Below are 25,322 nucleotides of genomic sequence, written 5' to 3'. Positions count from 1 at the left end.
CATCGGCGTCAACGTTCCCATCTCCTTGCACGTGCCGCACATCGGTCGCGAATTCCGCTATATAAGCGAGGTGACGACTTTCACGGGGTCAAAACTTGCTACTGGCACATTTGATGGCACACCTCAACGGCTTGCGGTACGTGGCGATGAATAAACTTCGAGCTTCGACGAAATGTCTGAAGTGACGCACAGCCATGTAGGCAGCCAGCAGATGATGGCGGAAAGTGATGTAATTGCTTTCGGTGCAGGGGAGCTTGCGTGAAATAAACGCTAGCGGTTGCCACGATCCGTCAACGCAGTGTTGTAAAGCTGCTTCAACTGCCACGTTTCTCGCGCCTATCATGAGACACAGCGGAGCGTCAGGTATTGGGTGAACAAGGAGGGTGACATCTGCTAGGTGTGTCTTAACAGCCTCGAAAGATATGCTTCAGAAGAACTTGAGTTTGGCCTAGTTGGTGTTTACTGCATATCATATTGACCGGAAATAAAGACGCGGAGAGCGGAAGAGGACCTAAAAACGACACTGACGGTAACTTTTTTTAGCCGGTGTCGTTTGTGTGGTCTCTTCCGCTGTATCCATCTTTATTTGCACTCCATATGACATGCAGCCTCGAAGGAGCTGGACGCATTCTCAGGCCACGTGGTGGGAGTAGAGTTGTCGTTGTTTCCCTGGGGCAGATCAGTAAATGGACGAATCAGGTGACCACAGCGGCGGATGAAACACCGATAGAAATCGATCCCTCCCAGGAACTCGCGTTGTTTACGTACGGAAATGGGCTGAGAAAAGTCACGAATGACTTGCGCTTTGTTAGGGAGCGGCCGAATGCCGCGGCGGTCAACATAATGTCTAATAAAGTCTAGATTAGGCACGCCGAACGTACACTTTAGTTTCTTGGCTATTAGGTCGTACTAGGCAGGGCGTTGGATAAGCTGTTGAAGGTGTGAGAGGTGTTCGTCTGCATCGCTTCTGTAGTTGAGGAGGTCAACAATGTAGGCAAAGCAGAAGGGAAGAAATCGGTTGAATGAGTTCACAGAACGCTGGAAACATTGAGCGGCGTTGCGGAAACCAAAGAGCATCCGCAGGTATCCAAAAGACCTCATGACGCAGTCTTGGGAATGTCCGAGGATCGACAGGTATATGACGATCCGCTTTGACGATGTCCATCTTTTAATAGACGGTTGCTCCACGCAGTTATGCTTTAAAGTCCGCGAACTTAGGCAGGGGGTAGAGCGATCGGGAATAGTGGCGTTCTTGCAGTAGTCACCGCAAGGCCGCCAGTCACCTCGGGACTTCCTGGATACAATGTGCAGAGGAGATGCCCAAGGACTTTCTGATTGTCACACAATGCCAAGCTCGAGCATATGGTCAAATTCGACTCTGGCAATCTTGAGTCGATCGGGTGCGATGCGTCGTGAACGACTGTGGACAGGTGGTCCTGTGGCGTTAATATGGTGCGTGGCATCGTGCTTGATTGACATAACACGTCAAATTGGACCATAGATGTATGTTTGGAAACTCGTCGAATAAGTACTCATAGACCGATCAAGGTGACTAGTAAACAGTGCTAACCCCGGCTGTTAACAGCCGGGGTTACCTTGCACTGTTAGGAGTGTCGCAGTATCGACGAGACGCTTGTGGGCCGTATCCACAAGTAGGTCAACCCGACGAAAAAAGTCTGCACCAAGAAACCGGTAAGCCATGTCCGCTGCGAAAAAAAAACCCATCGGAAATCGCGCCGGAGTCCAATGTGCAGTGTGACGGCGCGTTCACTGTAATTCACGATGTGTGGTTTGTTGGCGGCTTGCAGCGTAACTGCAGATAGGCGATTCTTAGGAAATGCAGGCCAGGGTGGAACAACGCTAACTTCGGCTCCCGTGTCCACTAGGAAACGGAGCCCAGACGCTTTGTCAAAAACGAAAAATAAGCAGCCCCTTGCTGGACTTGCCGCTTCTTGTGGTGAACCGCAGAGTTTCCAGAGAAAGTGGAGAGAGACGCGCAAATTCGACTGGCTGCGCCGTAGTTCTGCTTATACCAGCACTCGCCGCTACGTGGCGATCGAGATGAGGAACGTCGGCGTGACGAGGAGCGCCAGCACGATGAGGTTCGAGAGCATGCAGATAGGATGGCAATCTGCGCGGATAGACGGTCTATCTGGCGGCCGAAGTCGTTGCGACGTGCCTACAGATCAGGTGGGGAGAGCCAAGAGCACTAATTTGTTGCGGAAGTCGCCGCGATCAAGAAATGTGTGAGGAGGCGACGTCGAACAGGGAGGGAGCTGGACGCGTTGTGTAGGATGTTGGACGCAGTTTCGCGAGATTCGCCAGAGGTAAACCAGCTGCATCGGCGAGCACCATGCGGACGGTGGAAGCCAGGCGCTGCAAGCAGAGTTCTCGGAGCAGGTCTTGATCGAAGGAGGCAGCCTTATCACCGAAGAGCTGCCGAAGGCGGCGAAACAGCCGTGAAGGCTTGCGGTCGAATAGTTCTTCAGCTGAGAGTATCTGCTGGGGTCGTTGCCTTTCCGACGTCTAACTACTCTTGAATAGCTCAACTGACAAAATGCCATACAGGTTTGTGTCGGCCGGAGTAAGAATAAGGTCTCGTATTTCCCCGGCAGCCTCCGGAGGAAGCGCAGACCCAACGTGGTGAATGAAGTTTGGAAGTCTGCGTTGTTTGTCTGCGTTGTTTGGACGCAACGAAGTGGATGTTGACTTGTGCTAGCCAGAGGGGGGGATCAGCTGGCCAGCATTTCCGAAGGCGGAACGAAAAAGCGGAGACTCCTTGAAACGCGGCGGGGTCGGGGGAAGCTTGTGTGGAGTCGCCGGTGGATTCCATTCTCACCGTAGTCAGCAAATAGTCGCGAAGTGTCGAAAGTCCGTGGTGACCAGTATTGTAGATGTAGCGTGCATCTGTTTACGTGATGCAGTTGCAACAACGCAAGTAAACAGAAGTAAACACTGATATACAACAGGAACTTGTATCGGAAACCTTGCGAGGCAAGAGAAGGCACCGACTTTTCACGCTACACGTCGAGTCACCCCATCCCTTATTTCAATGTCGGCACTTGCCGGGCTGCCGTCAGGGACGCTGGCTTAGTCACGGACACTGCGCGCTTTCGGCGAGAACGCGCGGAAACGTGAATGGCGTCGGAAGTGGCTCTGTCTTTCGGTGTGTTGCCTCGTTGTTGCTGCTACAGACCCTTTAGCACCTTACGTTCCCCCAATCTTCGCAACTTCAGAATGTAGCTATAGAGGCTCGCTTGTCACACTCAGTAATGTTCTACGGCACTGTTACAACGCGTAGATTTAAACATGGGCGCCAGAAACCTACGGAACCCTTATCGTCTCGCAGCCCATGTTAATCATGTGGTCACATTTTATTCACTTCTCAAGTGTTACGCTCTTTTGTCAGTCTTAGAATGATAAGGCTAAGGTATACGACCGTAATTTACAAAGGGAGATGCTTTATTCATGTGAGACTCATGGAGTCGCCGTCTCCACAACATGATGCCAAACATTCCTTGTTTCACGCAGCGTCGACACGGTGCAGATCGCGACTACAACTAGGAATGGAAGTCTAACGAAAAGATCTGATTAACCAAGCGCGTTCGTGTGTAACTTTATTTCGTAGCATCAAAAAAAAGAGGAAGTGCTGTGGCAGTAGGAAATGCATCGACAATCCGCTTTTGGGGCTGAAGAAAGCATCCATTTAGAACTAAGAGAAAGAAATTCACGCAGAAACTCCTTTGGGAACTAGTTGTATAATTCTGCATAAGCATTGTGCCACTACCTCACGTCCACGTAGCCTGGTGGTATTATCAATGTTACGAACTGCTGCCGTCGGCGGAGCAAAGTCTGTTGACGCAAACTACCGCAGGTGGCAGCGCCAGGTGCGCTGATGACTTTCCCATCACTAGACGTCATTATCGGTCATTAGCGCCTTATCCATCAGCGTCGAACCATTATCAACCGTGGTCAACCGTACTCCGGCAGCCGCAGCGTATGGCCCGGCCGCGCGGGCCTATCCGGAAAGCGACGTGCGATATGCACAGACTGCTGGTAGCTTCGTGTGCGCTATGTTCTCGCCGCTTAGTTCGCGTTGAAGCGAGGGGCAGCATTATGAGAACTGAAATCCGATGGTTTCCTGCGCATATGGGGAAAGTGGACGAGACTCGCATAAACCTCAATGAGGTTGCTCATGACTTGGCACGAGGACTTGCTAACCGTGACAGTCACAACCTGGCCGTTCACCATCAAGCCAGGGAATCTAGAGATCATTTAATAACATACAATGACATTACCAAACACTGCTATTTAGGACGCAGGCAATTTCCATTGCCACATTCAAAACTGAACAGGGCTCAGGCAGTCTCACTGCGCTTATTGCAAACAAGTACATATCCAACACCGTACACTATTAATAAAGTATATCCAGAGAGGGAGATTAAGATGGATTCCAACGAATGTAATGGCATCATTGGAATCAGACATATGCTGGCGGGGTGTCCCGCGACTCTCCCCAACCTCGTTGAAGAATGGACACAGTGGGAGAAAAGGATTCAAAGCCCATTGTTACAAGACCAACTAAGGGCCGTCCAGAGGGCCCATGATGTCGCTGAAAGGCTTGGCCTGACAGTGCCAACGTGGGAGCGGCCCGCCTTGGCTTAAAAAGTCGAGCTTCCGGACCTCATTAGAATAAATGTTTTCACACACACACACACACACACACACACACACACACACACACACACACACACACACACACACACACACACACACACACACACACACACACACACACACACACACACACACACACACACGCGCGCGCGCGCGCGCGCACGCACGCACGCACGCACGCACGCACGCCCGCACGCACGCACGCACGCACGCACGCACGCACGCACGCACGCACACGCACACACGCACACACACACACACACTAAGCTGAATTCGCTCGCTGCTGCGGGACTTATCTATAAAGCGATCGTCTTACGTGAAGAAGGACAGCCCTGTTGCCTCCTTGGGTAGGCATAGAAGTGCTTATGCACATACATACGAAGTGCGTTAGGGTATGTGAGGAGCCTTGATGCGCACGTGGAAGCCCATTAGTGTTATGTGCGTGTGCGGGATCGTTAACTGCAGTGCATGCGTATTTAACACGTTTTTCTGGAAGCTTAAGGAAGCGAGCATAAAGTGAGCTTAAAAAGGCGATGATAATTGAAGTGTTTCAGGGAACTGCTGGCAGATTCATGGTCGTTCAACGTGTTAGAGTACTAGTGTAGGGCAAGCAAGATGAGGGGACACAAACGCGAAAATAAACACAGAGATGCCGCGCCATTTGTTATCACGACACTGGTTGAGTTCGTTTCACACGACCACTGAAGCGCTACAGAGTCGTTATAAATCCGCTAGAAAGATAAAACGTGACATATATTGCGACGATACTCCAGTCCTGAAAGATATAATCGAGCTTTGTTATACATTAGACCCCATTCATGTCGAATCCATCTGGTCTATAAGCGACGTCGTCACAAGTGCTATTGTGGTAGAACCGAATATGCTCTGATGTTCGTAAAACGCATCTAGTGGCAGTTTGCCCTTTTATGAACTGAAGTCAAAGAACGGCACCTGAATGTCTGCAACGATTGCAGTCGGGGCTTCGACGACTACTGAAAATGATGGTGCTGAAAGCCCGCTCGACATCAGCAAAGCGAAATGCATGCTAACACGCCAAATCATCGAAGCCTCTTACGAGAAAGACAGATAGGTTGACAGGCGAACACATTTCTATTGCGAATCGATGCTGAACTGATACAAGAATATGATTAAAATTGATCTTCAGTCAAATTAGTGGCTGTGCGCTTAGCATGCAATGGGAAGTGCTTATTATATTTGTGCGTTACCCGATATGTTCGTGCTGCGAGTCCGCAAAGATGTGGGATAGCGAATGGCGGGGCTGCTTTCTGGCTCTACGCGCTTCAAAACTCGCCGATGAGCTCGACTGAGCGCCGTGTTGATGTACGACCATTCAGAACAATGTGCATTTGTATTTCACACCATATTTTGTGTTCGCCATTACGATCGCCAAATAGATGTAACAAAGCAGATAAAAAGGTCCTTGTCAAATCGAATGGAAGAGTAATTCATCAGATGGGTGACATGCCTATGGAAAGCAAATCGCTAAAGCAAACAACTGTGTTCTAGTATGTTGAGCGGTATTGGGAAGGCTGTGTGGACACCGACAAAGACACCGTTACGTTCCTACACCTCGCGCGAAGGTGTACTAAATAAACTAAATTTTGCTGCATGACGTGCTTGAACACGATCTCATTATGATGCATGCCGTACTAAAGAAATGCGGATTAATTAGGACCACCACGGGTTGTTTAAAGTTCAACATAATCCAATCAGGCGAACATTTTGCATTGGCAACCCATTGAAATGCGGCCGGGATGGAACCACTTACTTCGAGATCAGCAGACCAAAGTCTTATCCACTGGGCGCAGGTCACTTGTAAATATCTATTCTCTGTTTCGGGTTCAGTGAGCGCCGAATGACTTGTCACAAACGCTTGGGTCAAATCTGAAACGCTCGGTTTGGGAAAGTCCTTTGGTCACAACAATGATATGGCAAATGGGCCAATCAAAAGGTTTGCGCCAAGATGGCACCCACTGGAACAGCTTAATTTTGGGCGATAGTTTCGAGCAATCGAATGATGGCTTGATTAGGAAATATCAGACGAAAGTCATCGACTTTTCAAGGGTCATTACCATCGAAGTATCTCGGCTTTCTGGAAGAAATAAAAAGTGCGGTAGAGCATTACGATATCAGTCGCATTAACCGTATTTTTCGACTGCTATAGAATTTCGCATTCGTACCTGAAGCTGAAACTGTCAGTGCAGCTTTCTAGGTGGATTTTTGAAGCGTCCGAAATGCCATGTGCTTACGTCGTGGGTGGTCAAATTTATCGGAAGGACGGCACTGGACTGTGCAACAAGAGAACGCCCATGGGCACTGATCTTCGCGAGTGGATGAGTGAGAGCTTTATCAGTACCATGGCGTTGTATTCCGGGAGGTCTAATCTATACGCGAATGCGTGCATTCGCAGTTCAGTGACGGTCAACGGCAGGAAATCGAGGCCATGGCAAGCAGCCTCGTGGCTCTCGTGAAATCTATGCTGACGAACGAGTCGTGGGTGCCTCGGGAAGCCAAGCAGATCGCCGCCAAGCTGGACAACATGACGGTGCGCCTCTGTTGAGCTTTCTTGCTGTATGTATATATATATATATATATATATATATATATATATATATATATATATATATATATATATATATATATATATATATATATATCGCTTCTTTCATTTATTTTGTGCTTTCGGAACAGATGCAGATACCCTTTACACATAGGTAGTATATGCTCAAGTACTTAGTTTCGAAGTGCAAGTCTGTTTATTTTGCCTCTCTCTACAACAGCGTCCAGTGACATGGACGGGCATTGCAATGCCCTAACAACCAGTAGGTTGGAAACGCAAGATGCCATGGAGCTTCATGAAGACCGCGAGTAAAAGAAAAGAAAGAAAATTTAAAAAAATCCGCGAAGTTTCGGGCCTGAACTGACTGCTCGAGTTTAAAAGCAATATACAGGAGCAAATATTCTCAGCAAGTAGAGGCATGCGCCTGCTGGAATGCACGGAGCCTTCGCGTTGCGACGGGCGCGCACGCTCCTCATTCAAGGCGCCCAGCTCATTAACATAGTGACCAAGGTCAAATCCAATAGGTCGCGAAGCTCCTGGCGAAAAGCTGTTCAGAACAAATTGTCACTAACATCAGCAGGGGTGGTTATGGGAGTAACGATTGAGGCGCGACTATGTGAGGAGGGAACAAACATTCGGAAAGGAAAAAGGCGTTTTGCAAATTGAACGACACTTATTTAGAGTAATTCAAGGAAAATACACTTCCTATTCAACTTTAAATGCGCGTGACATGAAAAGACAGCTCAATTTTACTTTATCGTTATGAATAAATATCTTTTTTCAGCGCCCACTGTAACAGTTCTTTGACGTCACTACCACTTGCAATGCAATGCATCTCTTGAAGTATGCAGAAAGACGCGCTCGTAAAGTTCGCCTCTTACAATATGCGCCTCTCGCACGTTCTGTTGTTTTGCTTGTCGACGTTTGTCTGATAACGAGGGTAGTTTCATCGCGTCTTGACTTGTTCAGTCAAAAGTAGTGAGTTACGGCCCCCGGATAATTGTGTAGCTGTTTTCATGCGACAGCGCTGTCCGACAGGCTTGGAGTCCAACAATGGCACTAGCACTCGATACCCACAGCTTTCGTTCGTCAGCTTCCTAAGAAAGCATGTTCTCTGCAGGGGTACGATTTCGACATCAGTACGGCTGACCTTTTGCTGCATTGATTTCCGAGCTGAAAGCTAGGGACACGGATCAAGTCGAATGCCAGAGAATTTGAATATACAGCTGTGATGGCAGGCCACCAAAAGAAATTTCGCGCCTTCGAGAACAAAATGACATAACTGCTATTTTTGATGGGATAAGGCGTCACAAATGTTTTTATTTCGCCTGAAGTGCGCCCTCCTCAGAGATGGCGCTAAGGCCCATTAACTGCCGATGAACCGCCATGTTTTAACGTATGGGCTTCTATGGAAACTTCGCTACCAGGTATATTTACCCTGATAGTGACCGCGAGTGCTCGCGGTCAAGTACACTGAGTTTATTGCGCCTACGGGGGCGTGGGATTTCGCTTGATCAGCCAGTAAGGGAATGTAACTTGCAGTTTATGCTGATCAACTTAAACGTTTCCTATAATAGTGTAATACTTTGTTGTTGGCTATCTATATGCTTCGCCTTTTTTACTTCGCATTGCCGACTAGGTTTCTCGATTGTTCATTGCTGGTGTCTTCGCGGGAAGTTTGAGGCAAGGCGTCTTAGCCTGGCGGTGAACGGCAGAATGTGCAGATAGGTTGAACTTCAAACTTGAGGGAAATGTTCAGACTTTCTGCGAATGATGGCAACCTAGCGTTTTTACGAAGCACAAAATCATTCATAGTACAGCGAACCTGTACGTCGCTAGCCAGGGCTGGATTAACCTGAGCTAAGGGGGGCTGCAGCCCCGGGTCCCCCCCGACAGCCATAACAAATGCGGCTCCCATGGAAAATGTTTCCTCGAGGGGTCCCTCAAGAAGTTTTAAAACGTCCCTCAGCAGGGCCTGTCGGAAATTTGGCTATACAAAATTCGTCCAGGGAACATTGTGCCACAAGAATTCTTGAAAAAGGGTTTAGTAGTATAGCCCAAATGGAAGCGAACAATCTGTGCTGTGACGAGGTGATCTACCTTTCCTACACAGACGAACTTTTCCTTTTGTCGACCAGTGACCGCGATTGACCTTCCTCTCTCGCCCTCTCATACGCAAAGTGGTTTACCTGCCAGTGCGCGCGCTTTCTGGTATTCGTCCGGATTGTATGTCACACGTAAGAACAGTTTAAAGTATCGATGCACAACAAAAATTTTGTTTTGTTTTACAACATGTGGTTCTCTCTTTTCCTAAGTGATGTCAGTGGAGTACTTGCTGGATATGTGATCAGCTGCATGGCTAAATGATAGTGACGTGCGTTTTAGACAATAGCATTGGGTAACAACCCAATAGAAAGAAGCAAGAACGTTTTCTCAAAGCAGAAACGTTGCAAACGTTATATCAAGATGCAAGATGTCCTCTTATGTACGTTCATAGGCATATAACCTTTTGTCTGAGAATAAAATCGGAGACAGCAGGCGAAACCTGTAACAGTCTTAATATTTGGCATATTTGCCATCTTCACTGGGGTCCCGAGGAAAATTTAGCCCCTGGCTGCAAAAGTTCTTAATCCATCACTTTGGCTGGCCGATTCGCCCATCCGTCCATCTGTCGGTCGCCTGTACGCCGAAAAATCCTCTGGCGCAACCGCATGCGCAAAAAAAAAAAAATACAGGCGCGCGATTACCCAACACCACCTATTTAGCACAAGGCCTGTTTACCCAGATCCATGACGTTACGCTCCCTGGCGCGAAATTTACATTGGCAAGGCTAGCTTAATGAAAGCGGTGACGTCAAAATAACTGTTGCCTAATGGGGAGCATCCCCATTAGATTCTACGTCAGTCGTGCCAGGTAGCATTAGCTCATGCATCGGAGTGAAAAGGCGTTGTGCTATGTTGGTAGTGTTGCATTAGCAGCGCCAGTAGCGACGTCGCTGCTCTCTGTCGCAGCTGAGCGCGCGCAGCAGTTTCTCTCCCGGTTCCAAATTGAGTAGGCCGCGTGTCGCACGTACTCCTTAGGAGCAGGCAGCTTTCGATCAGCAACGCCGCGAGGAGAACCGGGAACGAGCTCGACTACACCGTGCCGTTTCTCCAGTCCGTGCACAAGGACAGGCTCGTGCAGCCGAGCGCAAGCAGCAACGGCGTACCGAGAATCCGGCAGCCTACCAAGCCTTCGTTTATTCAACCCTCGGGAATAATCCAGTGATTAACACCAGGGCCGCACGTTTCTGCTTCGCTGGTCGACGCTGTCTGCAGAGTGCTTGGGCGGTTATTTTTTTAATAATACCTGGCCGTCCTAAATACCATGAGACGTAAACAGCTACCCGCGCTACATATGTAATTGCGGTCATGCGGAACAGTCAGCCTTAGCTCTTGATTGGAAAATTTAAAATGGCCCACTGAGCGCAAAAGCCGGCGTCCGTAGCAGGGAGTCGGCACCTAAACTCCCATTGGTGGTGACACCACAGCACAAGCGCTGCTCGGCGCAGCAGACTGGCGAAAGCGAACACCTGCTGCCACGCTGGAGCGCCCGGTGTTTGATGAGGGCATCTCCGCACCGCACGTCACTCTCGCTCTAGGGAGCTTGTGTTATCCGCGCGTTCCTTGGGGCGCTACCTCTCGCCTGCATTCTAACTAAGCCTCGGCAATCGCTATAAAAAAGAATTATTGTACAAAGAAACAAAGTGAATTCGAGCGGAAAAACGTTAATGGTAGGGAACTTCGAACATAAGACTACACACACAGAAGCCGAGTGTCTTGCCCGTTAGACTAAACCAGCTCCTCCTAGGCAGAACGCCATTACAATCTGTTTGATGACATCATGCTACGTCGACCGAAATTTCCATTGCCAAGCCTGGCGTGACGGGAGCGGTGACGTCGAAAATCACTGCAGCTTACTCGGGGGTGGCTCCATTAGATTCTCTGACAGTCACGCAAGGTGGCATTGCTTTAGAGATCGAAGTGCACCGGCCTTGTGCTACTGGGAGACGTTGGCCAAGCGTCTTCAATGCGTTCGCCTGCCCGCGAGGAGTTCACGATTCGAAAGATTACTCAGCGGCCTTCAATTGGACGTTAATGCTTTCGCATTCACAGCTGATAAGAAGTGCATAGGTGTCCTCGAATTTTTTTAGTGCCTTATCCGTAATAGTTTTCTTTGCACTGAGACCATGAAGAGAAATGCACTTCGTTTGCAGATAAAGCTCTGGCCAAGCAGCCGGATTACCAACGCGTGGTTAACGCGGCTGTACGCTGATTTCCCCGACCGTGCACCGTCGTACGTCGACTTCTGGCTGGCCGCAGGCAAAGCGCAGCGCTGGCTGCAGCTGGGCTCTGCGCGGAACGCTTCAGCCGCGAACACCACCGTCAATGCTGTAAGATTTGACCGGTGCGTACCGTTTATGCACTAGACCGGGACTATTCAGGGATAAAACAAAGGGTTATGAACAAAGTTCTCGATATACCACCGGACAATGTGATCCATTTCGCATATTATAAAGTATTCCCGTTCTTGTGTTTCTTTTTTTCGAGTGAGTTCGGAAATAGTTCGTGCTTCATGATATAGGGCTGTTGCTATAGAACTTGTTTTGGGGAGGTTATCACTGTGGTGCCATAAGTTTGTCTGATCATCGTGCTTATGATTATACTACAAAGAAAAGCGCTACAAACCATGCCCAGAGTTTTTGTGATATCGCACGCGAATGCGCGAGTATGAGACTTACTTGCCTCGGCGCACTGCAGTTATCCATGCTTGTCGTCTGTCCTTCTCGTACCACTTCCCCGAGATTCTGCAGAACTTCACGGGCGGCGTTCGACCTTTCGCGTTTTCGAGGCTGCTGCGGCAATCAACAACACCGCAGTGTTGCGTGCCGCCTTTCCTGGCTGATGAGGTCGCACCCGCCATCTCAAAAGCAACGCGCACGAGCGCTCCCGCCGCACAGAACATGGGCGCGCGCTAGCGCAGCCACGACCGTCGAAACTTCCCTCGGTCCGCTAGGGGAGCATTCGGCGCTGGTGCCGCGCGGGCAAACTTTCGGTTGCCTTGTCTGTAGCTGTCGTACTAAATAAAGTAACGCATTGGCACGCCACGACGAGCAAGCTTTCTTATGAAGCTCCTAGCTTCTCGGGGCCGCACTCAAACGCGCATTCTTATTTCTCTTCGTAGGGGCGCCGACATCCTACGGTTTTCAAACGCCGCACGCGACCCGCCCTTCGAGTACGACTACTGGGCCAACTGCGTGCTGCTCAGCCCGGCGGCGCTGTATGCGCCTCTGTTCTACGCCCGAGGCACCAATGCCATGGTGTACGCGGGCCTGGGTGCCACGCTGGCGCGGCTCGCGGCCAAGGCGTTTGACGAGCGGGTCAGTGAGAGCATTCTTAAGCCGCGCATATGTATGAATGCTGTGAATATTTGCAGGACTTTCCTACGAATTAATGAAACAGGGCCCTGCCACTCCCCCCCCCCCCCCGCTTCTTTTTTTTTACCGGAGAACGCACTGTAGTCTAGGTGATGCACTTTGTGCAATTGTCGAAGGCAGTTTAAAGGTCCTGGCAGCAACGCATATGTGCCGAGCGCATTGTTTACCTTGCCCATTACTCCTTCTAGTGGCCATGCAGCAGTGTTTAATGAAATCCTTAGATGTACTGCCCTTTGGAGGACACCTTTTTAGTAGCATATCTTAAAGGGAGCCTCACCAGGTATGGCCATTTTGAGCTGACAAGCCCAGAGCATACAATGCGCGCTAACGATCGCGTTTGCAAAGGATTACATCGCCACGCGCCTCAATCCGAACGCTGTTTTCCCTCCTCCTCGCGGCGATCGCGCTCCAAGCCGGACGGTGACACGTAGTCGCGTCCGTAGGCCTATTAGTCGTGTCCGCAGTGTGACGTCGCTTGTAGTGACACGTGACTTCGACAATTATTCAAGGCAACACCTGTTATTTGTGTGATCTGTTGCTTGAATTGACGAATTGAAGTTTAGAGCAATAATAACACATGGCAAGGGGAATGTCTGCTTGTTTCTTGTTTTACTTCACAGCGAAACAAGAGAGATGTACGCACTTCCGCTTCGTCTACTTGTTCGCACGGTCGTGCAGTCACGTGCGCAGGTACCGAAACTATGCAATTTTCTACCATGTTCCAGCTCATGATCGTGCTCTGCGATCCGCCTGTTCTGCGTCAGTATTCGTGTAGCTCTGAATTATACCGCTAGTCATGTGTCCTTGCCCACAGAGTGTAAAATCGTGCGCGGCGCGAAACGAGACGTCACAACAGCTCGCGCGCAACGCTGTCAGCTGAAGTGCGCAGCGCTATAAAAAAAAAAAACCGAGCAGAACAAGAATGAAGGCGGTGCCCGTGAAGGCGTCACGCGATCCTAGAGGTCCGGCGTAGGACAACGTAGGGATGGAGTTTCGCTTGCGGACGCCAGACTGTGCGAGTGGAGAGAGTGTCTCGGTATGGCAGTGTAGCTCGCCTTGTGAAATCATGGGTTCCCGGCACTGAAATATTTATATCTCGGCTAATAATGGGAGCCGATTTCAAAACTGCTTGCGACAGAACACTGCCTAGAGGACACGTAAGAACTTCCAGCGCATAACCGAAATTTGCTATAGGACCTGGTGAGGAGCCGTTTGAGGAAAATGTAACTGAACGCATTCCGTGAAAGGGGTCGTAACGTCGGAGAGCCTTTCACACCCGCCTCGATTCACTTGTTCCTTCTTCAATGGCTTCCTCTGCGTTGGCTACGGCACAGTGAAGTGCCCATAAAGGTCACTTCGGTTACGTAAGTTACGCACACGTAATTGCGCAGAACTTTTCCATATGGTGTGTACGTTACCGATGAAATTATGGCAGAGGACGGGCTGCTCAAATCCTCACACGATAGACATGTGCGTCTTTCACATTCCCCAGTGGCGCCGTCGGAATGGCCATTTATGCAATGTTTTTCTGCCGAATGAGAAGTAAGTGCAGTTAGAATGAAACCAGACCGAGCGTGGTAATCTACTGGTCGCCGAAGCCGAGAACGAAGCAGTGCGACCAAACGAATCAACAAAACCGAACAACGCTGAACAACCTCAGTTTCTGCGGAAGTGACTGTTCGCAAAGGTGACGTGTTCGCAAGGATAAGGGTGTGCGAATATCCGAAGTTTCAAATACACATATAATGCTCCTTATTCGATTCGTTCAGGATTTAGCATCCGAAATTGTCGGATCTTCGGTCGGTTCGAATATTCGAGTCTCCGAAAAGCACGCACGAGTCTCGAGAGAGGGAGATGGACAGAATATATGGTTCTGTCGAATGAATTTCATGCGCGGTGTCCACGGTCGTCGCACAGAGGCAACAGTTTCAGTATAGGACCGTGCAGTACAGGCAAATTTTGTTCAATAATTTACATTCACTCGAGAAGAATGGCTCATTTTATGTGGCCTTATAGTAATTGCGAATTTTTATACCGCACAAACAAAATGCCTAAATCGAGACTAACTCCATTTGCATATCATTAAGAAATGTGAGGTGCGGCTGTAGTAAGTATCTTGCTTCTTTCCTTTGAGGAATACTTTAATGACATGCTGTTTCTCTGTTTCAATATTGTGTTTATCACGCACGATCACGCATCATCCGACTGACTGCAGTTGTTTACAAGCTCGTTAGTGGACTGGGCGCCCGGTTCGCAACACCATTATATGCAGGCATTACGTAGCCAAATAACCGTCTCTGCGTTTTTTTTTTTAAATAAGGGCTCCACGCAAACGTAAGAATTCGTGGGGCCGCATCATCCATATGGGGACGGATTACCAGCGAAGCTGTTTAGACTGCAAATAATCTGAAGTCATACGCATATTTTTTTTTCGTACGGCACCACACTACGCCGACACAAGTGCCGCCGCGGTCACCGCACCTTCAATGCATCTTCCGCAACCGCTGCTGCAGCCGCGCCGGCACGTCGGACGCGCGTGGACAAGCGCCGTCGCCACACTCTTTCCCTCCTCTCCCCTATCCGTCTCCACTGCTGCAGAGCCATCGTCACACATTTTCCCATTCCTGTCCACCCGCCCTGAAAAGAACGTGCGAGGGGAACAGCTTCGCTGTAATATTTCACTCCGTTTAGAAATGACATAATATACTCGATGTTCGATTACATAATCAGAGGTCGTTTTTTCTTAAGCATTTGTGTTCAATTTGATTCGGAGATTTTACTAGTCGAACACCCCGGTATGAAAATCGTAAGTGGTTGGCAAAATCATTTTAAATGTCAACGTGCGTGACACCTAGCAGAGGTATCTCGTTAATGTGCCGCGGCCTTTGCGTCCGGGTGCTTATAGATCGAGGCCTTCAGATATTAGAGTTTTAGAATTGGGGACCCAAGACTCTGGGTCCCCGAGGCGCGTACCGTCAGCTGCTCTTGTGTTTAGAGGAGCAGCAGAGGTCGAGAATTGGGTCAAGCGCAGACAGCCTTGGGTCGAGCACTCAGGACGCCGCAGTTGGGAAAATTAAAAGGTGCCTGGAAGCAAAAAAAGAAAAAAAAATATTTTCTTACAAGTGAAAACAGAATGCATTTTCGAGCAAACAGGGCAAACAATACCATGTAAACAGCGTAATTACTGTGTAGTGCTAAGAGCTGAGTATACTGTTTTAAGACCCAAGACGGCTGGGGACCCACGTTAGTTTTCGATGTTCGGGTCTTGGGTCAACACAAACGCAAGAATCCAAGACGGGCTTGGATTCTGCGCACTCACACTTGCAGCCCGCAATTTACTTAGGTTCCGCAAACCGCTTGGGTCCCCAATTCTAAAACTTTCTCTTATAATTTTCACGCCGTAACAGCCCAGTCTGGTCGCATGGCATGCGGTACACAGTTAAGAAATTTCATCCTCCATATCACACACGGGCAACAACGCAAGGCAAACAGAGGGCACTATATACCGCACGGTCATGCAATCACAGTCACCGTGAGCGGGGCGATGGTGCTCGGCACACTAATAAACAAATGTACTGCACACCCTTTGGGTCGTATCTTGCCATACAGCAATAATCGCCATTTGTCTTGCTTCCGTTTCCTTTCTTGAAAACGCTGCGCTCGCTACTTTCCTGTCGAGAATGCTCTGTCATTGTGATAACGCGCATGCCGTTCGTGACTTGAAAGTACCGGGCTCGCAGCGTTAAAGAAAGCAAATGCGGACAAGACAGATGACGTTTATTGTTGTGTGGCAAGATACGACCCAAAGGGTGCAATTTTGCTTAAGAATGCAGTGGCGCACGCATGACAGGAACTGACGTCACATGCAACATCCACTCTAAGAACAGTTTACACCCTTTGGCATGCCCCTTCCGCCACAGCACAACAATCGCCATCTGCCTTGATGCGTTTCCTTTGTTTAACGCTGCGAGCCCGGAATTTTCCAGTAACGAACGGCACGCGCGTTATCAGCAGGGGCACTCCAAAGGGTGTAAACTGTTCTGTGCTGATAATTGGGGATAAAGGTTAATGAAGAATACCTTAGTAACTTGCGAATCGCTGATGATATTGCCTTGCTTAGTAACTCAGGGGACCAATTGCAATGCATGCTCACTGACCTGGAGAGGCAAAGCAGAAGAGTGGGTCTAAAAATAATTCTGCAGAAAACTAAACTAATGCTTAACAGTCTCGGAAGAGAACAGCAATTTACAATAGGCAGCGAGGCACTGGAAGTCGTAAGGGAATACATCTACTTAGGGCAGGTAGTGACGGCGGATCCGGATCATGAGACGGAAATAATCAGAAGAATAAGAATGGGCTGGGGTGCGCTTGGCAGGCATTCTCAGATCATGAACAGCAGGTTGCCATTATCCCTCAAGAGGAAAGTATATAATAGCTGTGTCTTACCAGTACTCACCTACGGGGCAGAAACCTGGAGGCTTACGAAAAGGGTTGTACTCAAATTGAGGACGACGCAACGAGCTATGGAAAGAAGATTGATAGGTGTAACGTTAAGGGATAAGAAAAGAGCAGATTGGGTGAGGGAACAAACGCGAGTTAATGACATCTTAGTTGAAATCAAGAAAAAGAAATGGGCATGGGCAGGACATGTAATGAGGAGGGAAGATAACCGATGGTCATTAAGGGTTACGGACTGGATCCCAAGGGAAGGGAAGCGTAGCAGGGGGCAGCAGAAAGTTAGGTGGGCGGATGAGATTAAGAAGTTTGCAGGCATGGCATGGCCACAATTAGTACATGACCGGGGTTGTTGGAGAAGTATGGGAGAGGCCTTTGCCCTGCAGTGGGCGTAACCAGGCTGATGATGATGATGATGATGATGATGATGGTGGTTCCGCCCTCGTCAGCCCGCGTGCGGACGCCCAAAAGGCGGACCGTGTCGCAAAATTAGGTGAACGCTGAATCCGCACGAGCAGATCGCACGCGCACTCCTATTGGGCGACGCGGTCTGTTGAAAGCTGGCAACCATTCGGCGGAGGAAACGTGTTCAAGGTTGGCAACTATTTTTACAGCAGACGACACTGGCGTATTTTTCTAGATTCAAGATGAAGTTTACGCGTCAAGGTGAAAACGCGACTCAAGGCTGTGGCAGCTCCTTGGCCTGGCAACGAGCTAAATGTTTAGAATATTTCTGTTCCCTGTTGCCCTCTAGTGACTGTTTTGACTCGGGCAGCACCTGCGCCATCAGCATCAGTATCGCGCCCGCGTATTTTCAGTGCGGTGTCGCGATGTCGGCTGCGATGCACGCAAAGCGAGTGGACCTTCTTCGGTTGGGAATGGCTCTTCGTATGAGTAACTCGACAAAACACTTTTTATTCGCGTACATCTCCGACACGACTGAGGCGAACTGGATGCGGGTATCTCTAATGGTGGCCGCAAATATGCCGAACGAGCAGTGGCGGGCGAACTATCGCAAGCCTATCTAAATGACCTTGAAGCAACGGCGTAGGTCGGGCGAATATTTCACCCTTGTCCGTGAAGTGCGTCTTGCAGACGGCATCTACTTCTTCGAGTACTTCCGGATGTCCGCCGAAAGGTAAACATTCATGTTCGTGTTTTCTTAGTTTGCCTGCTTGTTCTGTTTACGCGCTTTCCTTGCGTCAAATTGGAGTATCGCAACAAATATCAAAGTGGAAGGTATGCATATGTTCGTCAGCCATTGTGTGTAAGTGCATTAGGAACATTCCAGCATTTATCTTCTGCTTCGTTTAGTGTGTGTGTGTGTGTGTGTGTGTGTGTGTGTGTGTGTGTGTGTGTGTGTGTGTGTGTGTGTGTGTGTGTGTGTGTGTCTGTCTGTCTGTCTGTCTGTCTGTCTGTCTGTCTGTCTGTGTGTGTGTGTGTGTGTGTGTGTGTGTGTGTGTGTGTGTGTGTGTGTGTGTGTGTGTGTGTGTGTGTGTGTGTGTGTGTGTGTGTGTGTGTGTGTGTGTTTGTGTTGATGTACTACCGCTGCTTGTACCGCCCGTGAGCTAGAACTCTGATGCTTGCAAGAACCGGCGCTGGGCGCTGTAAGTTTGCGGCTTGATTTGGTACGTTACATTAATTGCACAGCACAGACCAATAAATCACCAAGGAGTCGCGAAGATGACATGTCATTTCACGTGTTAGAATCAGCATTTAGTGGGCGTAGCGCGCGCGCATTCAGCCCCCGCGGTCAGCCGCATAAGCAAACGTTTCCTGCACCTATTATCAGGCGCTGCCTGTTTTTAACTCGCATATTTTGTGAGGATGTGTTTCAGCGTCTCGTTGTAACCACAGGTTTGATCATCTTCTGGGGCTGGCGGATCCACTGATATGGCCAAAAAGGCTCACCTGCAACACTTTGTCGTCCGGCGAGAAAATGGCATTCACGTTGCGGTAGGTGTTGCGTCACACATGTAGGGCCTTTTACACACACACACACACACGTGTGTGTGTGTGTGTGTGTGTACAAGCCGCGTTATTGCGTATTCGGCGTATTGAATTCGTGATAACTTTCGTTCCTTTATGTTTGCATTTTTTATGTTCTTCATGACGATTATTGTCAAAAATTGCGTGGCACGAATCATGGTATATTTCTCCTTTGTGGGCTACAAGTGGAATAGTTGCAAAAATGTCCAAATATAATTTTTCGGAAAAAAAGTTATGTTCTCTGGGCAGGAAAAATCGGAAATATGTGCACGTCCGACAGCCATGTTTCAATCTCCGTGAAGCGCAGCTGTAGTCTGGTGGTTAATGAAACTGTAGACAACTTCCTAAGATTGTAAATTTCAGTGTGGATATAACGAACACATGCTACCGAAGATGCGTTTGCTATATAAGAACAATATAACTGGGCTTTCGTTTTAAAACTACCGACAAAGAAAGAGGCACACAAGTGCGGCCTTACTGGCTAAAAATTATGCGCAAGGTGCTTACTCTCGCAAACCGTCATTCCATAATTAGTTCAACATTTTTTGTCTGGAAATAATATCATGGTGTCATGTTCGTGACTGCCAGATTCACTGCCTAATTGTGATTGTCGTCTTCAAGCATGTTTGTTCGACATGTTGCCACTATCACTGGCATAGAAGAGCTGTTTGTGGGTATAGTATAGCTCAATCAGTAGAGCATGAGACGGAATTGTCTTCCCAATATGAACGTGATCAGCTTCGGACCTTTTATGTTTTAACGTTTCATTTCAAAATATAGTGGTCGCATCATATACCGTACTGGTGTTAACAGCGCAAAACGTAGACGGGCACGAGACGAGAAGACAACACCACAAGCGGCGACTTTCAACAACGTTTATTTGAAAGAAACACGGCTTCTTATACCATTGCCCACACGTGTTGCAGTCACGTGATTGCACATCATGTGAAACACGCACTTTCTTGCACTCAAGATGGTGGTTGTACGTGCAAAAGCTCGTTCTTTTTTTGTTAATAACACGGACGGGGTGCTAACGCATTGATCACGAGGTCTGGCAATCTCGGCTGCCTCAATTATCTCCCGAACCAGCTAGTCATTGTGTTCTTTCAGCACGTACCAGCGTCCGAATTCTGCGGAACAAGCCTTAGAGGGGCAATCCCTGACATGGATACCTAGATTCCTGTTAGCCTGGTCGACGCTAAGTTTATGTTCCTTTAGTCTTTCGTTTGTGCATCTTGAAGTTTTCCCTATATACTTTTTCCACATTTCAAAGCTATTGAATAGACCACGGCTTCTGCGCAATCCACAAAACGGCTCTGGTGATTTATCGTGCACCCTTGCTGCTTTATCGGCTTTTCTGCATTAAGGCGTCGGCAGAGGCTTTTCAGTTTTTCCGGAGCAGTAAGCGCTACATTAACTCCAGATTTGTGCCCAATCTTTTTCAAGCGGTGAGATAAGTTGTGCACGTATGGCAGGGCGACGGTCCTTTGCTTTTCTTTCATTTTTGTCTTCTCGCCAACTTGCTCGCCATGGACACGCTCGAGTTTTAGGTTCTTACAATTTGTTCCGCAACACACAAGAAGGTGCGACGGGTAACGAGCCCTAGTAAGGCGGTCAACCTGCCGACAAAAACTTTGTTTTATCGCGTGGATGCACGGTTTTTAAGCGCATTTGCTAGACAAAGGTTCGCAATGGCTCTCTTCACCAGTTTTGAATGCGTGATTGCAATGCCAGTGGCGCCTTGCCGCCTTTGGGTTCATGGGCCCAGCAGGCTTCCCCCTTGGAGAGTTCCAGTTTGGACAAGATACAAATCACTAAGTTCTGGCGCAAGACATGACCCTATACCGACGCCGCGTTTCTGGAGGTATAGTAAGGTAGGTTACTTCAGTATGCCTTAACCAGAAGAAGCGTCCGGAAAGTGGGCTTCTTCGATTTTCCACTTCTGGCTACCCGCGGGCTTCCAGAGCCAGCCAGAGCGTCTTCGTCTTTCGCGGGTTGCTTCGCCCACCACGCCACGCACCTCCGCCGGGCGTTCGTTTTGCTGAGGCTGGATGGTTCTGGCTACCCGCGGGCTGCCAGAACCTGCCAGGATGATTTGGTCTGGCTGCTCTCTGGCAGTTTTCTGGCTAGCAGACCACAAGAAGAGGCAATGAGCGTTCGCTGCCATCTTTGTGGGGACTTGATGGAGCGCAGCGCAGGCGCTAAGTGCCTTTTTACCTCGCTCAGCAAGTTGGCTAGTGTCACCTTCGGTTGTTATAACGTTCTAATGCATCGTACCGCCTTGCGAGGCGGTGCAATGCGAGAGGCGGCGAGCAATGGAGGTTGTGTGTGTGTGTGTGTGTGTGTGTGTGTGTGTGTGTGTGTGTGTGTGTGTGTGTGTGTGTGTGTGTGTGTGTGTGTGTGTGTGTGTGTGTGTGTGTGTGTGTGTGTGTGTGTGTGTGTGTGTGTGTGTGTGTGTGTGTGTGTGTGTGTGTGTGTGTGTGTGTGTGCCGTAAAGCTTTTATCCCTGCACTCCGCCGTGCTCTCATGTATGCATGTTATCGTCGTCGTGTTCCACGCAGATTGTAGACGTTCATTCTCATACTGTGCGGTGCCGCAAATTTACCGTCACCCTGTTTTTCCGCGTCTACTCAAAGTGTATGATGAGAGACAGCGAACATCGTTAACGCCGGCGGGCGACGCGGTCGATGCGAGCTTTCGGAGGTATGATCATTTTCACGTGTAGAGTTTTCTCACTGCGCGTGTATTGTCGTTATCTTCTAAACTGTGTTCCAACTTGTAATGGTGCGACAGGCGAGGCGGCGAACTTTTAACTTGCTAGTCAGCGCTTGTCTCCTTCCGTATTCGCGTCCTATGTGCACATACATGGTATTTGTGTCTCTCATGCTAGAGCTGAGTGCTTCTACGTTGCGGCGCCTTTTGCGGCTTCTGTGGTGGTATCTAACGGGTGGTATACTTCTCTCTATTTTGCTACAATTAGCGAAGACGTCGCGGTCACAACTTCTGATTCCTTGCTTGATTCGCTCCGTACGTAGGAGGATATTTTTACTAGTGCTCCTCGGAGACGAAGAAACCGAAATTCAATCAATGATGACGGACTTCCTATCGTAGAAAACGGCCACCCGGTCTACATTACTGCAGGTACAGTAAACTATTCCTCTCATGATCGAGATATTGCTTATGTAGCTTCTCAATCTTCGCGCAGCCTGGTTTTATTGTTGCAGAAGGCGTGCAAGTTCGAGTTCTTACTGAGGCAACAGAAGATGCAGTCCCAGTCCCAGGTCCCTCAAAGGAGAGGGTAGAGGAGATGTTGTCCGAGCCCAAAGTTTTGTTCCTCATTTAAGTGTACCAGAAATGTCAATCCGATTTAAGAACTTGGAAGAAATGGAAACGACAGGTATGGGAAATGCTGGCCGACGCAATTAATCAGTTTTAATTGCGAAATGGTTTTCTCGCAAATAGGAAATAAATGGCGAGCGCTAGAAAAATTATAGGGTAGTGAAGCAACATAACAGTATGTCAGACAACGCCGGCGCTTCTTCCCCGGCATTCCATTTTACAAAGTACGGGTCGCCTTGAAATTTCAGCCCACCTGACTATGACGCCATGTCCTCTCTGAACAGGAACTAGCTGGCTGCCGTCTGGCTACCAGCGGCCTCCCAGAACTCCTAGAATGGAAGAGGCCCAGTGTTTCTTTATATTGACGACTACTTAGTTCTGTGTCATGGCTTTGGCGCAAATTAAGATGACGCAGTTTTGGACGCAGTAACGTGCTTTAGTCATGCGCTTCAACCTCTTGCCATTACCCACGAAGTTCCTACTCAAGGGCCTTTGAGATTCCTTGATCTCAGACTCGAGCTCTCCAGGGGGCAAGTCTGCTGGGCCTATGAACCCAGAGGCGACAAGGCGCCACTGCCATTCCAATCAGCGCATTCAAAACTAGTGGAGATAACCATTGCAAACCTTTGTCTAGCAAATGCGCTTAAGGAATCGTGCATCCACGCGATAAAACAGTTTTCGTCGGCAGGTTGACCACCTTACTAGGGCTGGTTACCCAGCGCACCTTCTTGTGTCTGTTGCGGAACAAATGAGCAAGAACCTAAAACTCGAGCGTGTCCATGGCGAGCAAGATGGCGAGAAGACAAAAATGAAACATAAGCGAAGGACCGTGGCCCTGCCATACGTGCACAACATATCTCGCCGCTTGAAAAAGATTGGGCGCAAAGCTGGAGTTAATGGAGCCCTTACTGCCCCGGAAAAACTGAAAAGCCTCTGCTGACGCCTTAATGCAGAAAAGCCGATAAAGCAGCAAGGGTGCACGATAAATCACCAGAGCCGTTTTGTGGATTGCGCAGAAGCCGTGGCCTATTCAATAGCTTTGAAATGTGGAAAGAGTATATAGGGAAAACTTCAAGATGCACAAACGAGACTAAAGGAACATAAACTTAGCGTCGAGCAGGCTAACAGGAATCTAGGTATCCATGTCAGGGATTGCCCCTGTAAAGCTTGTGCCGCAGAATTCGGACGCTGGTACGTGCTGAAAGAACACAATGACTAGCTGGTTCGGGAGATAATTGAGGCAGCCGAGATTGCCAGACCTCGTGATCAATGCGTTAGCACGCCGTCCGCGTTACTAACAAAACAAAATGAACTTGAACTCTTGCACGTACAGCCACTATTTTGAGTGCAAGAAAGTGCGAGTTTCACATGATGTGCAATCACGTGACTGCGACGCGTGTGTGCAATGGTATAAAGAAGCCGTGTTTCTTTCGAATAAATGTTGTTGAAAGTCAGCGCTTGTGGTGTCGTCTTCTCGTCTCGTTTCCCGTCTACGTTTTCCGCTGTTAACACCAGGATGGAAGACCAACAAGCCCTGGCTGCTATGCTGTCATATACCGTGATACATAATATTATAGGCTGATCACTGGTGCATTGAATGGATGCAAAGTAGTAATAGCTCAGACAGATTTTCGAGAATTGGTATGTGGGACCTCAAAGAAACATCTCAAGGAACATGAAAGAAAGCAATAGTCTGCGTTTTTGCGTATAAGTGGAGAGAGTAAAAAAAACTGTTATATACAAAATATGTGGCTGGATTCCTAGTTACCGAATTTCGCAAGCCAGGCCATTAAACAAAATACGCATACTTATTGGCATCAGTACTAGCCATAGTGATATCCATGCTATTCGGGAAATCAGCACCTTTGCAAAAGAAATTGGGTAAGTTCCTCTGGTGCAGCAAGCATTTGTCTTTACTCATTCCACCGCGCACCTGGTTCATTCTTGTGTGCGCGAAGCAATGGTCATGTCAAGGAGCATGCAGGAGCCTGCTCATACTTGATTATTGCAGTCGGTCAGCTTTCCTGTGCATACAAATTGGTCTAGGGCATGTTCAACTCGTGCTAGAGTATCCAAGTGCTTTAAATTTCTGTAGAGAGTGTACAGTAATTTAGCGTCTTGTACATCATTATAAAATTATGAATAAGGGCACCTGCACAGGCGGTGTTCAAAATGTAAGAGATTGGACTGCTAGTCAGGTTTCACACGAACGTTGGCGGGAAATTGACTGCATTCTCTTGCGTGTGTAAAAACTCCACACGATAGAAAATATCGCTCGTAATAATTTGTGCATACTCTGTCAAAATGCTGATGGATAAAAACTAACCAGGGGGGTAACACAAAGTGCAGTTCATATTACGTTAGGGTCGAGGCTCCTCTCGAAATCTCTACCCATGCGTGAATAAAAGTAACACTGGAACTTCTCTATCGTCGCTTTCTCAGTAGCTCAACCCCGATACGCGTCAATCATTGTGGAAGTTGGATCAAACCCATGAAATAAAAAAACAGGGACGGCAGCCTGTCAATCTTTTCTGATGCACTGATCTGGAAAAAGTGGCTGAAAAAGCCATGGCCAATGCCTAGACTAGTCACTGTGGATGTTTGGGCCAACACATTAAACAAAATTTGCCCTTTTCATGTCATGGGATGATGGCCGGGAGAAGACACGTTGACAAATTTGGGCAACATTGTTGAATAGCTACAACGTAGTTGCATTTCTTGGCGTGAAATGTGGGGACTGCACAGTCGTTGTTTTCTGGCAAGTTTCCAACTCGAGCCTGAAGGTGCCATGCACTGGCTCGGCTG

At 48.6% G+C, this 25,322-nt stretch overlaps 1 protein-coding gene across 1 annotated transcript in view; it reads left to right on the top strand.

Annotated features, from left to right (window-relative positions):
• LOC142591491 (neprilysin-2-like) overlaps positions 1-25,322 on the top strand; it is a 71,885-nt gene that overhangs the window by 23,409 nt on the left and 23,154 nt on the right. The window contains exons 3-5 of the mRNA XM_075703820.1: positions 7,109-7,243; positions 11,514-11,704; positions 12,482-12,677. Of these exons, the coding sequence (XP_075559935.1) occupies positions 7,109-7,243; positions 11,514-11,704; positions 12,482-12,677 (522 nt within the window). The remainder of the gene's footprint in view (positions 1-7,108; positions 7,244-11,513; positions 11,705-12,481; positions 12,678-25,322) is intronic.

The sequence above is a fragment of the Dermacentor variabilis genome, chromosome 8 (assembly GCF_050947875.1).
Source record: "Dermacentor variabilis isolate Ectoservices chromosome 8, ASM5094787v1, whole genome shotgun sequence".
Lineage (NCBI taxonomy): Eukaryota > Metazoa > Arthropoda > Arachnida > Ixodida > Ixodidae > Dermacentor > Dermacentor variabilis.
This window is presented reverse-complemented; position numbering and strand designations above follow the sequence as displayed.